The following is a 14,408-nucleotide window of genomic DNA, read 5'->3' on the forward strand; positions in this document are numbered from 1 at the left end:
TCAAATGCCATGCATGTTCGTAAGAAAGACAGAAGTAAAAACGATCGAATTTCAAATAATTAGAAGAAGAAGAAGAAGAAGAAGAAAGAAGAAGAAGAAGAAGAAGAAGAAGAAGAAGAAGAAGAAGAAGAAGAAGAAGAAGAAGAAGAAGAAGAAGAAGAAGAAGAAGAAGAAGAAGAAGAAGAAGAAGAAGAAGAAGAAGAAGAAGAAGAAGAAGAAGAAGAAGAAGAAGAAGAAGAAGAAAAAGAAGAAGAAGAAGAAGAAGAAGAAGAAGAAGAAGAAGAAGAAGAAGAAGAAGAAGAAGAAAGAAGATGGAAGAAGAAGAAGAAGAAGAAAAAGAAGAAGAAGAAGAAGAAGAAGAAGAAGAAGAAGAAAGAAAATGGAAGAAGAAGAAGAAGAAGAAAGAAGAAGAAGAAAAAGAAGAAAAAAAAAGAAGATGGAAGAAGAAGAAGAAGAAAAAAGAAGACGGAAGAAAAATTAAAAAGAAGAAGAAGAAGAAGAAGAAGAAGAAGAAAGAAGATGGAAGAAGAAGAAGAAGAAGAAGAAGAAGAAGAAGAAGAAGAAGAAGAAGAAGAAGAAGAAGAAAGAAAATGGAAGAAGAAGAAGAAGAAGAAAGAAGAAGAAGAAAAAGAAGAAAAAAAAAGAAGATGGAAGAAGAAGAAGAAAAAAAAAGAAGATGGAAGAAAAATTAAAAAGAAGAAGAAGAAGAAGAAGAAGAAAGAAGATGGAAGAAGAAGAAGAAGAAGAAGAAGAAGAAGAAGAAGAAGAAGAAGGAAAAAAAGAAGATGGAAGAAGAAGAAGAAGAAGAAAGAAGATGGAAGAAGAAGAAGAAGAAGAAAGAAGATGGAAGAAGAAGAAGAAGAAGAAAGAAGATGGAAGAAGCTAGAAGAAGAAGAAGAAAAAAGAAGATGGAAGAAGAAGAAGAAGAAGAAGAGAGAGAGAGTAAAAAAAAAAAGAAGATGGAACAAATTCAACAACAATATTTTTTTTTAATGTGCCCTCTACATAATAATGCTTATAGTGTACGTGCGAAAATTATTTTGATGGATTCAATGGCTGAAATCTGAGTGAATAAAATCATGGCTGTAGTCACGACGTAAGTTTATGTATTTGTTAAATCAGATAATTTGTAATTTAATCATACATTTGTTTTCTTTAAATTGTATTAAGGTTTTGAAGTAAGTTATCTTTTCTCAGCACGGTAATCGATTGCGTCTAGATCTAGTCTGATGCATTTTTTTCAAACCGGAAAATGAGCTGTTCCACATGCTGATTTTCATGTCATGTTTGACTAGGTCTGAAATTTGAAAGTCCGATCCAAATCGAGTCGGACCTAAATACAGAGGAATGACAAATTTCATTTCGGTTCTTATTTATTTTCACATATTCATTTAGATCAGTGTTATACTATGATAGGTACTACTCCTAATTTCACTCAAAGATTTTTACTTGATCAGGTACCGTACGTTACTGTTACAATCGCAATGCGATGTGCGTGCGCTCGCGCTTTTGCCATGAAAGGTTTCGGAACAATTGCAGAATATCCGGCGCTTGTTCAGAAACGTATCCAAAATTTGACCCGTAATTCCTACTGAAACATACCCAAAATGAAGTAAATATTCATTAAATGTCCAAATAAAGACCATGAGTTAAAAGTTGTTATGTTTATTACCTGTTTCGTGTCAATTTTCTTGTTATTTTTGGATTTTGTTTGTTTTGAAAGACGATGATAGAGTAAAGGAGGGGGTTTTCGGCCACTTAAGACAAAATCCTATTTTTTGGACCCTTTACTTCCTATTTATTATCATTTCTTGTACAAATCATGAAGCAAATATTATTATTATTTAAACAAAAAAGAATCCCAGAAAAAAGTCATGAATTGCCATGACAATATTTATTTCAATTTTCACTGTTTCGGAGTCGGTTATCGGCATAGCGAACCAGTTTTCGGCCGCATGTACAAAGTCAATAGGAAGCGCGCACCGTGCGTTTCGCGCTGATCTATAGTACTAGCGGGCGGAGCAGTTATCCCACGCCAGAGCTCGCCAGGCCGAAAACTAGTACTTCAGTGATCGGACATTGGAATCTGAATTAGACAGAGATATCGTGTGTGCGTTGCGGTGTCCGGCTGCATTGATTTAATACATGTGATGAATACTTTTGAGCTTGCGACCAGCACAAAATCGGGCTCTTAATCTGAAAAATACTTGGAATAAAGCTCATTTTATGGTACCCATATTTCTTACATACACGCGCAAGATACTTGATTTTTCAGATTCGGGTAGCGGGACCGCCGATTACATCGCTAAAATGTGATATTTTAGGATATATTTTTCATTGCAAATGTGGTTCTTCAGTGACTCTGGCATGGTATGATATGTGTGGGATATGTGATATGCTATTATGCCCCGGGGGGGGGGGGGGGGGGGGTACTCACGTATATTGGGTATACGGGGATGTGCCGCTCGGAAGGGTGACTTTTTCAGGAAAGATCCTTAGACATGGGTCCCCTTTTCATTAAAAAAATCCTTAGACATGGGTCCCTTTTTTCATTTATTCCTTTCCCCTCTTTTCTCCCTCATTTTCTCCGGGATTTTGGGATTTTCTCCTACATTGCAAATGCCTAAATCTCTCCCATCTCTAAATAAATGAATCCTTCGGTTGATTGCATTTCCAGTGTACGAGGTGTACGCACTGACCTCTAAGTCAGTAGCTCGTAAACTCAACTAGATCCCGGGGTACCACATATATCACGACCCCATGGGCTCTATACCGGGTACTCATATGGCATAATGCGCGCTAGGTATGGTATCCGCCCGTATAGGGGTCGTACCCCCGGAAACTTGTAGCGCTTTGCACGCTGAAAATGATATGATCATCAGCTATACCCTGCGTACCCTCTGTCCAGCAGCCGGGCAGCAGCGGGGCTCAAGCAGGGAGCTATATAGCCAATGCTTGAGAGCTCGTGTACGGGTACGTTAATTAAAACAGGAAAAGTCCTTCAATTAGAACAGATGCTAGAGGTGCTAGCACAGTATAATTATGTTGCATGGTGTTTTCATCTTTATGTGTGTAAACTACTTGTAAACTACATGTTGTATGGTACAGTTTACTAATAAAGAATTTTATCGCCAAAATTTTTGGCCATTGTATTAATACACACATAGGTGCATTACTATCCTGGCTGTGTATTAAAAGCTGTGCTATTGATTCTCAACATTTCAAACACCACTGTATAAAACTCAACCAAATTCACTAAAAATCTATACTTTAGTGACAATCGATAAGATCTAAAACGCAGTAAAATACATTTTTTCAACTTTCCGATGTTAGAAAGAATAATTAAAAAAATCAAATTGTGAGTCCACTGTCGAACTTGCCGATCAGCCGCATCGGCATGATTGTGTGCATCTCTGTGTTATGAGTGTATTGACTATTCCTGTATTTAAATGCTGCCTATTAACGCATAATGCAGTGCTAAAGGTCAATATGCATTAGCGTTGACTCTCCATATGCTTTGCTGAAGTGTATTATTACAGCTTAAAAAATGTAATATTTGACGTTTGAAATCCTTAGACATGGGTCCATTTTTCACAAAAAATCCTTAGACATGGGTACCTATTTCAGCAAAAGGACCCTTGGATGTGGGTATGGGTTCGGAGGTCTCAGCCGCACACCCCCGTCCGACTATAATCTGAGTACCCCCCCCCCCCCCCGGGTATTATGCGATGTATTTTAAAGGGATTTTACCATGCATCCGACCAATCGGCCGAAAACTGAAGCTGGTCGATTACCCTCTCCTTTACTCTAGTCTATACACTTTTTCTCAAGTTTCACAGCAAACCGCTGCACAATACAAGTGCATACCGATGGTGAGTTGCGGGCAGGCGCGCGCCTGTGTAAAGTTATCTACCGTAATGAGGATCTGAGACATTACGGTGTATAATTAGGGCCACTTATTTTAACACGTACGTAACATTTGAAAATGAAGGTACAGAGTTGAGAACGATGGACCCAATTCGGCAGAACTCTTGCCAGAATTACCGGAAACTCGAGTAAAATTCATAAACGAAACTGGTAACTTTTATTTCTTTGTTATTTTTCATCAATATTGAGTGTTTAATATGTAAGATAAAAGTTTAGTACGGTAGCTGCAGCAAGTTTTACAAAATATTGCGTGAAATTGTACTGCAGTACAGTGTTGCCTCTTGTACTACACAGCCAGGACAGTGTTGCAGCTTTGTGTGGTAGGGCCATGCATCTCAGATTTAACGATGCCTTTAACTTGCATCGTACATATATCCTGAAACTTGATATGCATTTATGAAAACTGGACTACTATGCTTCTTGTATATTTGCAAGTAGTTTCCAGTTATGAAAAGGAATAAGGGTAAAATCTACTTCTGCATTCTTTTTTTTTGTAGATCCTGTCAGGAATTGCTTCTGATAATTAGTGGACATTCTGCCATCAGAGATAAGGTGAGATTTTATTTTTAAAAAAAATGATTCTATAAAAACTGCAAATTCTGTGGATAAAGAGAACATCAGGTGCCCGTTTCACAAAGCCTTTTTTTTCAAAGACAAATGACAAAAACCAGTGACAAATCTGCTGATAACCAATCAGAAGCAAGGATTTCAGTAGCTTATAACAAAAACTGTCATTTATCACTGATGACAAGTTTTGTGAAATGCCCCCCTGGTGTAAACATACAAGAAAAAGCAGTCATGATGAAGAGTTCAATGATTTTGTTGAGATTTTGGTTGGAATGAACCGATCAATAATTAATAATGTAAAATTTGGTGTGGGTAAAGTTATGATGCCCTTTCCCCTTTGTCAATACCATCCTGAGCAAAACTTAGTGCAGCTTGTATGGTATACATGCAGAGTGGAGTTTATGCCCTTTTCACATCTGTGCTCTTTTAATTAAATGGATAAGTCTGCAATGAATAAGAGTGAAGCTTGCTAAATTTTCTCTTCAGACTTGTGATGATAATTGACATCAAACTGTAAAGGCTTGTTTCGTTGGACATATAAAAGTGCCACCATTTTAACCCAAGTATTCTGTGAATTTTGCCATATTTATTGATCAGTGCCTAAAACTTTGTTTTGTTAACCTGCATTTCAGGAATTGATTAAAGCTGAGCTTGTAAATGACAAGAAGAAGTTTCTTGAAGGGGTGCTGGTGTTTAAGAAACACAAGTAAGTCACTGGTATTCCTTTTTCTTTACAGGTATCTAATAGAAGTAAATTCATAATCCAATCTAGTCTGAAAGTGATTGGGAAATATTAAAGAACCTATACAGACCTGCCAACTTTCACATAAACATTTTAACATTGAATGTGGCGAATTTTTTTTCAGGAAATTCATATAATTGTGTTTTGTATGAAACTTTCCAGTAAATCTGTAAAACTTGGTGAATGACATCCTGAAAATCAGTGATTTGGAATCTTTGCCTATTCTAGTTGTCTTATACATCATTCTGGTAATATTAATTTCTTTACACACACAACCATAATTTTTTCCCCAGCATGTTCTGCAGTACTGGATTAAGAGTGTGAAGCCTCATTCTGAATTTAGATAAGAAAAGAAATGGATGTAATGTGTATATTTGTATTCATGCAGCATGCAGTTTGGGTTATGCCTGAAAGTATGATGGAAATGGTTCACAAAATGCATTTTTCGCTGAAGAGATTATTTAAACTTAATGCAAATTTTGCTATTTCAGTGAGGAATCAGAGAAAAAGCTCAAGGAAGAGAAGGCAATCAGTGAACTTGAACGCAAGTTTCTTCTACAGGCGTGCAGGTTCTTGGTAAGTCGGCTCTCCCATTCCTATTCTCAATGATTTGAATATTCACTGAATGAGATTATTAAGAAATTAATGTATACTGTTATACACTATAATCCAAAGGAGGTTTTGTGATGCATAGGAATTCTCTAGGAATAAATATATTGAAGCAAAGATTTTCATGAAATTTGTAAGTTGTATCAATTTGTAGCAGTTTTTTTCTTCTTTACTTTATTTAAATGAAAGCCAATATTTTGTGTTTCACATGTAATTTTTCATTTGATTTTTTCCACTATATTATTTGCAAAAATGTGTATGCATTGAACATTTAAATCATGTAATTGCTGCTAAATATACTTGATATAAACAACATTTTGTGTGTGTAAAGTGTTGAGCTTGCAATTGGGTTTAGGCTGATTTTAGGGGAAGAGTTTTAGCATTCAATATGCACAATGATTGGCATAGGGTGGAAGTTAGGAGTTCAAAGTGTATGAAATTGACCACAGGTCAAATGTCTTTGCAACATGTGTTTCACAGTCATTACTAAGATCTTTTATACTGTATGCGTTTTCTGATCAGGATCTGGATGCATTGCAGTGCAGGGAACTGTTTGATTTGTATCTACTCTGTGCATTCCGAGGAACAGGAAAGCAACTCCAGGTAACAATGAAAACAGCGACAATAATTTATGCTTCTGCATAATATTTCTATCGTTAATTTTCATTTTATTGGTTCCATAGCAATAAGGCAGTTCACCGAAAAGAGGAAAATTCTTTTTTTGGCTTATATGCATTTTTCAAGAATAAAGTCATCTTAGAAAATCATGCAAATCAAGTCATCATTGGCGGTTGTCTGGATGCTTATCGTTTTGGAGGTGGTGGAAAAATCTCAGACAGCTATGTTTCTCTAAAATATTTCAATAATTAAACTTGATATTGTCTACTTTAAAATAAAAATGCCTTCACCAAATGCCTTCAACCGTTGACATATTACTTGTTGAATGACTTGCAAATAATTTGTTCTTCTTTGATCTTTATACTTTCCAGGCCATACTGAAAAATGAAAGAAGTGTTCAAGCCATGCTGCTTAAAGTAAGTTTTAAACATTTCACATCTCTACATGTCTCTTTTCCCTGCCCTTTTCCATCCATCCTGCTTTATCTTTTTGTTATTCTTTATATCTTTACCTCTTGTATTATTCACCTTCCTACTTTTCCATACCTATCCATACCCACCATCACTTTTTCTCTTGTATCTGTATTTCTCTCAACTGTTATAGTCCCTATTTCTGCCTGGAATCATTTTTGTTTTTGCCGTAGACCTTTGTCAATTTCCTCCCTCTGTTCCTTAATCATGTTTTTACAGCAGCCTTTAAATATTCAACCACCATGGCTATTGATTTTATCAATAAATCTCATAGTAATATAGCCTATTTTACACATGTGATTGAATAATGAATACATGTTCATGCAGTTTGTGAATAGATGTGTAGTTTAATTTTGTAAAAGAACTTATTCTGTGTATTTATATGACACACATTTTTAACAAATCCTTGATTGAATTGATTCAAACTAAATTTATATGTTTCTGTTTGTCCTTTAGCTTTGGGAGTTCTACCATGCAGACAGACTCCATCTCCTTCAATGCATCAAGCACTTGGCCAATTTCTGGCAAGACACAGAACACCCATACCAGGTATGATGCTGTAGAACATGGGCTGGGTAGGGTACAGGCTAATGTCTGCTGATTCTAAATCTATTTTTGCAGAGTTGTGTCGTTCAAATGAATGCTGTCACTATGTTTTGCCTACTTCCTGTTTAACATATGAATGTCTACCCATGCAGCCTAGATTTTTCTTTTTAACAAGATATTCTGCTGCTGTGACTTAAGTTTCACTCCACTCTTTATTTTGAAATAGTAACAAATTGGCTAACCTTTAAAAGTAAGGTTGAGTAATTGACTTTTTGAAGCTAGACTTTTTCAGTTTTAATAAAGGGACTGCATTTTGAGAGTTACTGGCATGAATTAATTCAGAATTGTCAATCATGCAAATGATTTGTTATTCAAACAAGCTTAAATTAAACAATGTTTCTGGTATCATATTTAATGAAGTGCGCAGCATGTATTAACAAATATGGGACCACATGTTCTCAAGTTGTGGAGACATACTTCTTTTTTTTTCAATCTTTCTATATTATTTTTTTTTCTCTTGAATTTTTTATCATGTATTTTCATTCTCAAACATTCACCAGAAGTTTTGTTCTTAACCTATGAAAGTGTATGATCCCTCATGACGAGAACTCAATATTACCTTTTAACCTTTCATTGAATGTCTGTCTTGTCTGTCTTGTAGGCCCAGTATGCAGACTTTGTGGAGGAACTACAAAGCAAGGGTCTGTTTGATAAACTCCTAGCCCAGTATAAAGACCGGTTCAGTTCTCCTGCCCCTACGAAGGATAAGGCTGGTCAGTTGATGGTAAGCTCATAGTTGATTTGATTCTAGTAAACTCAATTTCATTACCAAATATGCATTGATTTCACAGGAACACTTTCTCTGTAAAATTTTCTGATCTCACAAGTTAGCACCTTCTCAGTACATCAAGTGAGCCCTTCATTGAGGCTAAAGGAGTCCCCTTTTCACTCCGATCTTCAGTGGAAATGTATTCAACAAATCCTTTAAATGTTCAGACTGACCAACAACTGATACTTGGTATGGGTTTATCAACATATACCCAAATTAATTCACTTCATACATTAATTTTGTATCAAATTAACATTATATCTAGTATGGTCATTCCTTTTCAAACATGCTTATTGTAATCTTGACAAGCTCATTGAATCTTAAAGCTAAATGTTATATTTTCTTCCAAAATTTGTTGTTTCTATCAGACGGACAGACACAGGATACGATGGTGTATACAGAGTCTTCATGAACAGGTAAGTACCTTCTTTCAAAAATGTCTTCTTTCTTTTCTTGACAAGGGGGAGGTGAGGTGAATCACTGCTTTTCTTTGAGAAAAGTAATGATACATCAAGCTTCCAGAGCACGCATTCATAAGAGCAACACCCTTTGCTTAAATTAGATTGAGAGAATATCATTGATGATTTTGATGCATGAACCATTACAACTTGATTTTTAAATTTAGACAAGCATGAAAAGATATTCTGTGAATTTGTTAGAAAATGGAAGTATAAATATAAACATTTAAATGAAATGGCATGCAACTAGAATGTTTACATTATGATATTGGACATTTACTCTATATTCTTTAAAGGAATTTTCATGAAAAGTTTTGTTTTATTTTGCCCAAACAGAGTGAACTTCTAGGAATCATCTTGCTGTTCTTACATGCCTCTCTGACTCCAATGGATAAGCTCTTAACAATCATCAACCTTTTCCAGGTATGTATTCAAACAGTACAATCAAACCTGTCTATAAAGACCACCCTAGCAACAAAACAAAAAATTAAAGTGGCCACTATAGACAGGTTCTACAACACACATAGTTCTATGTAACATGCATTGGGGAGAAGTGTTCCATTGTCAATTTCTTACTTTAAATGACATCTCAACTTTAACCCTTGACCTATTGCACTATTTTACCTCAACCCTAAACCTAGACCCAATCTAAAAGCCAATTTCAACTCTAACCCTAAGCTCATATAAATTCAAGAGCAAATGTTCCCTAAGTAGTGGTCGGGTCACATCAATCTCACATTGTTAGATAGTGCCCAATCTAGATACATGTAGTTATTTGTAATTATGACTGTAGATGACTTTACATGTATGTAAAGCTACGGTCACAAAGGTTCATATGAACGATGCGTTTGTATGAATCTCCCTGTTTTTCCATGGTCTGAAAATCGTTCATACGGCGTTCATAGCAGTTTATAATGGCATTTGTGACCGAGATTTTAGCTTTTCCAAGTCAGGAAGCAGAGTAAATGAAGAATTATTGTGGTACTACCTTCCAATACTGATTGTCTTTTTTTCCAGTCAACTTTATAGTTGAAGTAATTTTATCAGTGATGATTTAGATATTTTCTGCATTACCTTTTTGTCAAAGATAGGCTTGCTCAATAATGATTTCCAGGTCTCTCTTTGTGTGTTTCACATTTCCCATATCCAATATTGGGTATAGCAGGGGTCTTAATTAGGAATTTTCTGAACCCCCCCCCTTTTTTTGTGGTCACAGCAACAAGGTTTTGGTACAAGACAACCCTACAGACATCTACTAGATGCTGAAGAAATGGCTCAAAAACTCACCAACAAGATTGAGTAAGTATATATTAGTATGATTTACAATTTAGAAAATTGCTGGAAAAATAACATATTTTGCCTGAAAGAAAATATTGTTAACTTGTGATTGGTCCAGATTTTGAAAAGTTTGTCTGTGTGATGATCTAGAATTACACTTATTGATCAATTGATTGATTATTTATTACACCCTACTGCTAAGAAGGTGGGTGTGTACTTGTACATTAGCTACATGGAGGATGTATGGCTTGCAGTCTTATCCAAGAGACTTGGGTGTTGTTTAATGCATAACCCCTCATGTTGAACTTGTTTGAGAAAAAAAATAATATACAGAATGATTAAGATGCTTTATAGGTAATGCCTTATCCTCCATAATAACATTACAATTTTTGCCTCTTTGAAAAAGTATCTAAATATAGTTGTGCAGAGTGTTTATGAGCATTACTAAAACAATGATCTTGTGTATCCTCCCCAGGTTCTTATGCTGTGTCATAGTACTGGAATGCATGGACCTGTTTCCACTGATGGGTCTTACAGATAAAAGCAGGTAAGCATCTTGGTTTGTTCTTTTTTTTGTCAATGTGGTTTGCCTCTCCCCCCTCCCTTTTTTACGGACCATATACATTGGGTTGTTTTTATTCCAGCTATTACTTCAAGAACCATGGTTGAATAAGTACCACCTTTTCCAGAAACCGTTCTTTCTATTTCAAGAATCCACAATAATTCTGGCTTAAATGAAATTCATTGTCATTTTGAGGTATAGTCTTATCTGAAGCTTTTAAAGAGTGATTCTTGGTCATTCATCTCAAATCTATTCTTGAATATTTATGGAGGTTTAATTTTTAATTGCAATTTTTAAACACATTACATATTACATTTATCAAACCATTTTGAAACTGAAGTATTGGCATTGAACATTCTTGAGTCTATTCCATATGGATAGTAATATTTTTGGCTGAAAGTCCAATGTTTAATGATTTGTTTTCCCATTCATTTTCACAGTATTGAGAATCATCCTCTTATTGCCAATGAAAAGTTGTCCAAGGTAAGTTAAAATACTGCTGATATTATTACAGTCTATTTTCCCAAAATCCTGCTGCAAATTGTTATTAAGTGTGGTTTTCCTTTTTAAACATCAATATCTACACTGCAATATCTCTGACTTGTGTGATAGATTTATTTGAAACATAGCCTTGTAAGTGAGAATGAAATCAAAGGGAGCTTGGACAGATTTTATGAAGTAAGAAGTAGTGATAGGTGCCATAATAGATTATTATGAAGGAATGATGTGTAAAATGTGGCAAAAGGACTTTGGTTTATGCAGGAGTGAAAGTGGTATGGTACAGGTGAAAAAAAAATCTCCTTTAATACATGCACATGTATATTTTGTCTGGAATCTGAAATCAAATCACAAATTAAAAAGATATTACTGATGTCGTAGAGGGTAAACTGAATACTTCCTTTCCACTCTCTGTTCAATGCAAATTAGTTTGAGACTTTCACCAAATTAGAGTGAATTCCCAGTGAAATTTTGTTGAGTAAGTTTTGTGATGTCATTAAAAAAATGTGCCTTTGACATAAAATATAATATTTAAAGAAAATATGGCAAGTCTGAGTTATGTAGTCATTTGGTGTCACATAGGTTACCAAACGTTACCAAGTATGTCAGAGTTCTGAGCATTGATGTGTCATGTCACTTCATATGTTATCTGGGGTGTTTCACAAAACTTGTCATCAGTGAAAAATTACAGTATTTGTTATAAGCTAGTGAAATCCTAGCTTCTGATTGGTTATCAGCAGATTTGTCACTTATTTTTGTCATTTGTCATTGAAAAAGGGTTTTTGAAACGGGTCCCTAATCTAAACTTTAGTAGGGCTGCAATGATCAGATACACTAAAATCTGAGATGTGGTAGGTTACATATCAGTGACACACAAAGAGGTAACTTCATTTTGGCCATTTTGAGAAAAAGGGGTTTACATGTATGTGTCACTGAGCACTTGGGCCTTAAGGAGTTAATTCTATGTTTCACTAGCCATTGACTTCAATACTCGATATAGAACAAAATAGCTTGGACATGCCCATTGGTCACTTCTTTGTCTACTGATGTCATTTTAGGAGTTTTCCAGTGCCGTCCAGTCTCTTGGTCAATCACCCAGTCACACCCCTATCCAGCTGGCCTGGATGGTCATCCACACCGCCGCCTGGCCAGGCAAGGACACCGCCCTTGTGAGACGGTTAGGAAACCAGGCTCTGCGGCTCCATGTCTTCAAGTACCTGACCTTTGGCCTGTCCAAGGCTCTGCCGAATGACAGCTCGGTGAGTTTAAAGCCCCACTGCACTACTTATAGCTACTTGCGCCCTCTATATAGCAAACAATGCCTAATCGGTGACCATTGGTCCCCCATGTTCCTCTTTTTCTTATGTTAAGTGAGAGCTGATTGGATGAGATAACAACCTGTCAGTGACCTTGCAGGGTGGTCTAATCCCTCCTGTAAAACTAGTACAGATGGGCTTTAAGAGCTGTCACCTGCCTTTTTTTTTTTTCTGTCAATCTATAGGGGAAACTTGATTTTGAAGTCTTGATTTTAGTGAAAACAGAGAAATTACATAAACTTATTCTATAGTATTAAAAGTATCACATGATAAAATGTAAAGTTATGAATACCCCTCCCCCAAACAAGAAATCCTCCCCCTCTCTCTCACATGGTGTACCCACAAGCCTACTGTATAACTAAATTGTACATGACAAAATTTGGATTGTAGCCCTTTTACTATGTAATGTATTTTTTTTTTTTTTACCTAGAATGATTGAATGTCTATTTTACTTTTTTACATGATGAAATCACAGAACAGACATACATGAATGATCTTCATGATATAACCTGAGCATCTTCATAAGACAAATGTTTCCTTTGTAGAAAGATCACAATATCAGCCACTCCGAATTTAGATTAATATTCTCATTCCATTCTCTGTTGTATTTCTATGATGCAGGTTGAATCGATGGCTTGCCATTCTGTCATCTACTCTCTGATGACTGTTGTACTCACTGTGTTTCAAGAAGATTCACTAGGAGGGGTCCAGGTAAGTACAGTAGCAATGAAAGAAATGCTAAAAGAAAATTTGTATGCATCCCGACATTAAATTTGACTTCAGTTCAGTACTGTTCAATTTTAGTTAAATTTATTAGAATAAAAGCATTTACACATACAAATCAGAAATAGAGCACAGATGCAAATCATCGTACATGGAATGAAGGGTACCAAAAGACCTAGGCGGTCTTGTCAAGATGCTGGAAAGCAAAAGGAGAGTACAATATATTTATATAATCTTGTGTTCTGGTAATAGGGTACATACAAATTAACAAAATAGAATACATTTTCATTGAAAACTTGATAAAGTGAATGAAAAAAATTAATTTTGTAGAACCCGTTATATCTGAGTAATATGTAGATATTGGTGAGGAAATCAAATTAATTTTTAATCTCATCAAAATTTCCCTGTCCAGTGGCTGTTAGGTTTGGGACTTTATGCAAAACGGAGACAAATTTTTATTGCATTTTTAACCATGCACGTCTCTCAACTTTAAAAGCAACTAAAATTTGTGTCATAAAGTTTGAATCTCACAGGAGAAAAATAAAATGTCATGTTTAGTGATGCAAGAGACATACTCCCTCTATTAGAGAAAGGTGTTGTGGTCGAGTGGATACGTCGCCGGACTGTCGATCACAAGGTCTGCGGTTCGAGTCCCGCCGCCACACTAATGTCCTTTGGCAAGACATTGATCTACATTTGCCACACTCCACCCAAGTGAAGTAAATGGGTACCTGGTAGGAATTTATTCCTTGAAATTATGCTAGAGCGCCGTTGGGCAGCCGTGCTAAAGCCAGGGTAATAATCTAAAGCGCCAGGAGGGTCAAATCTGACTGACATGAGTGCTACAAAAGAACCCATTATTATTATTATTATTATTACTGCAGCCAACTCCAAAAGCATGTAGGTTCTGCTGGGATACCTGTCTATTTCAAAATCCAGGATTGGAGACTTCATGCTAATACTGATTATTCTCAATTTTTTTTTTTTTACAAACAAGCATATTTACAATACAAACAAATGAATGCATGAGTGTGTTGTTGTTAAGGTTGGTATCAAAGAGATAATTTGTTTAAAATAGTATAGGAAAGGTTCTAATTTTGTGTGTATTCCTCTGAATTTCAGGATTTGGTCCAGTTGTCCTGTCAGCTGCTATCACAGCCTCATCTATGTAGAGAGTTTTGGACTACTGTAAGTGAAATGCTATATCTCTCTCTTCCATCGCTCTCTCCTCTCTCTCTCTCTCTCTCTCTCTCTCTCTCTCATGT

The 14,408-nt window shown here is 35.8% G+C and overlaps 1 protein-coding gene across 3 annotated transcripts in view; it reads left to right on the top strand.

Annotated features, from left to right (window-relative positions):
- Positions 1-1,028: 1,028 nt before the first annotated feature.
- The window catches only part of LOC581874 (nucleoporin NUP188 homolog), a 43,371-nt gene continuing 29,991 nt past the window's right edge, over positions 1,029-14,408 (top strand). For all 3 annotated transcript variants that reach the window (XR_004066311.1, XM_030997119.1, XM_030997120.1), the window contains exons 1-16: positions 1,029-1,096; positions 4,425-4,479; positions 5,127-5,200; positions 5,728-5,812; positions 6,368-6,448; positions 6,835-6,879; positions 7,390-7,482; positions 8,141-8,263; positions 8,677-8,724; positions 9,103-9,189; positions 9,983-10,065; positions 10,520-10,591; positions 11,047-11,089; positions 12,163-12,363; positions 13,042-13,131; positions 14,266-14,331. Coding sequence is in view for 2 of the 3 variants with exons in the window: in XM_030997119.1 (XP_030852979.1) it covers positions 1,080-1,096; positions 4,425-4,479; positions 5,127-5,200; positions 5,728-5,812; positions 6,368-6,448; positions 6,835-6,879; positions 7,390-7,482; positions 8,141-8,263; positions 8,677-8,724; positions 9,103-9,189; positions 9,983-10,065; positions 10,520-10,591; positions 11,047-11,089; positions 12,163-12,363; positions 13,042-13,131; positions 14,266-14,331 (1,263 nt within the window). In the remaining variant the exon portion in view is untranslated. The remainder of the gene's footprint in view (positions 1,097-4,424; positions 4,480-5,126; positions 5,201-5,727; positions 5,813-6,367; positions 6,449-6,834; positions 6,880-7,389; positions 7,483-8,140; positions 8,264-8,676; positions 8,725-9,102; positions 9,190-9,982; positions 10,066-10,519; positions 10,592-11,046; positions 11,090-12,162; positions 12,364-13,041; positions 13,132-14,265; positions 14,332-14,408) is intronic.

Source organism: Strongylocentrotus purpuratus, unplaced genomic scaffold (genome assembly GCF_000002235.5).
Source record: "Strongylocentrotus purpuratus isolate Spur 01 unplaced genomic scaffold, Spur_5.0 spur5_scaffold_4, whole genome shotgun sequence".
Classification (NCBI taxonomy): Eukaryota; Metazoa; Echinodermata; class Echinoidea; order Camarodonta; family Strongylocentrotidae; genus Strongylocentrotus; species Strongylocentrotus purpuratus.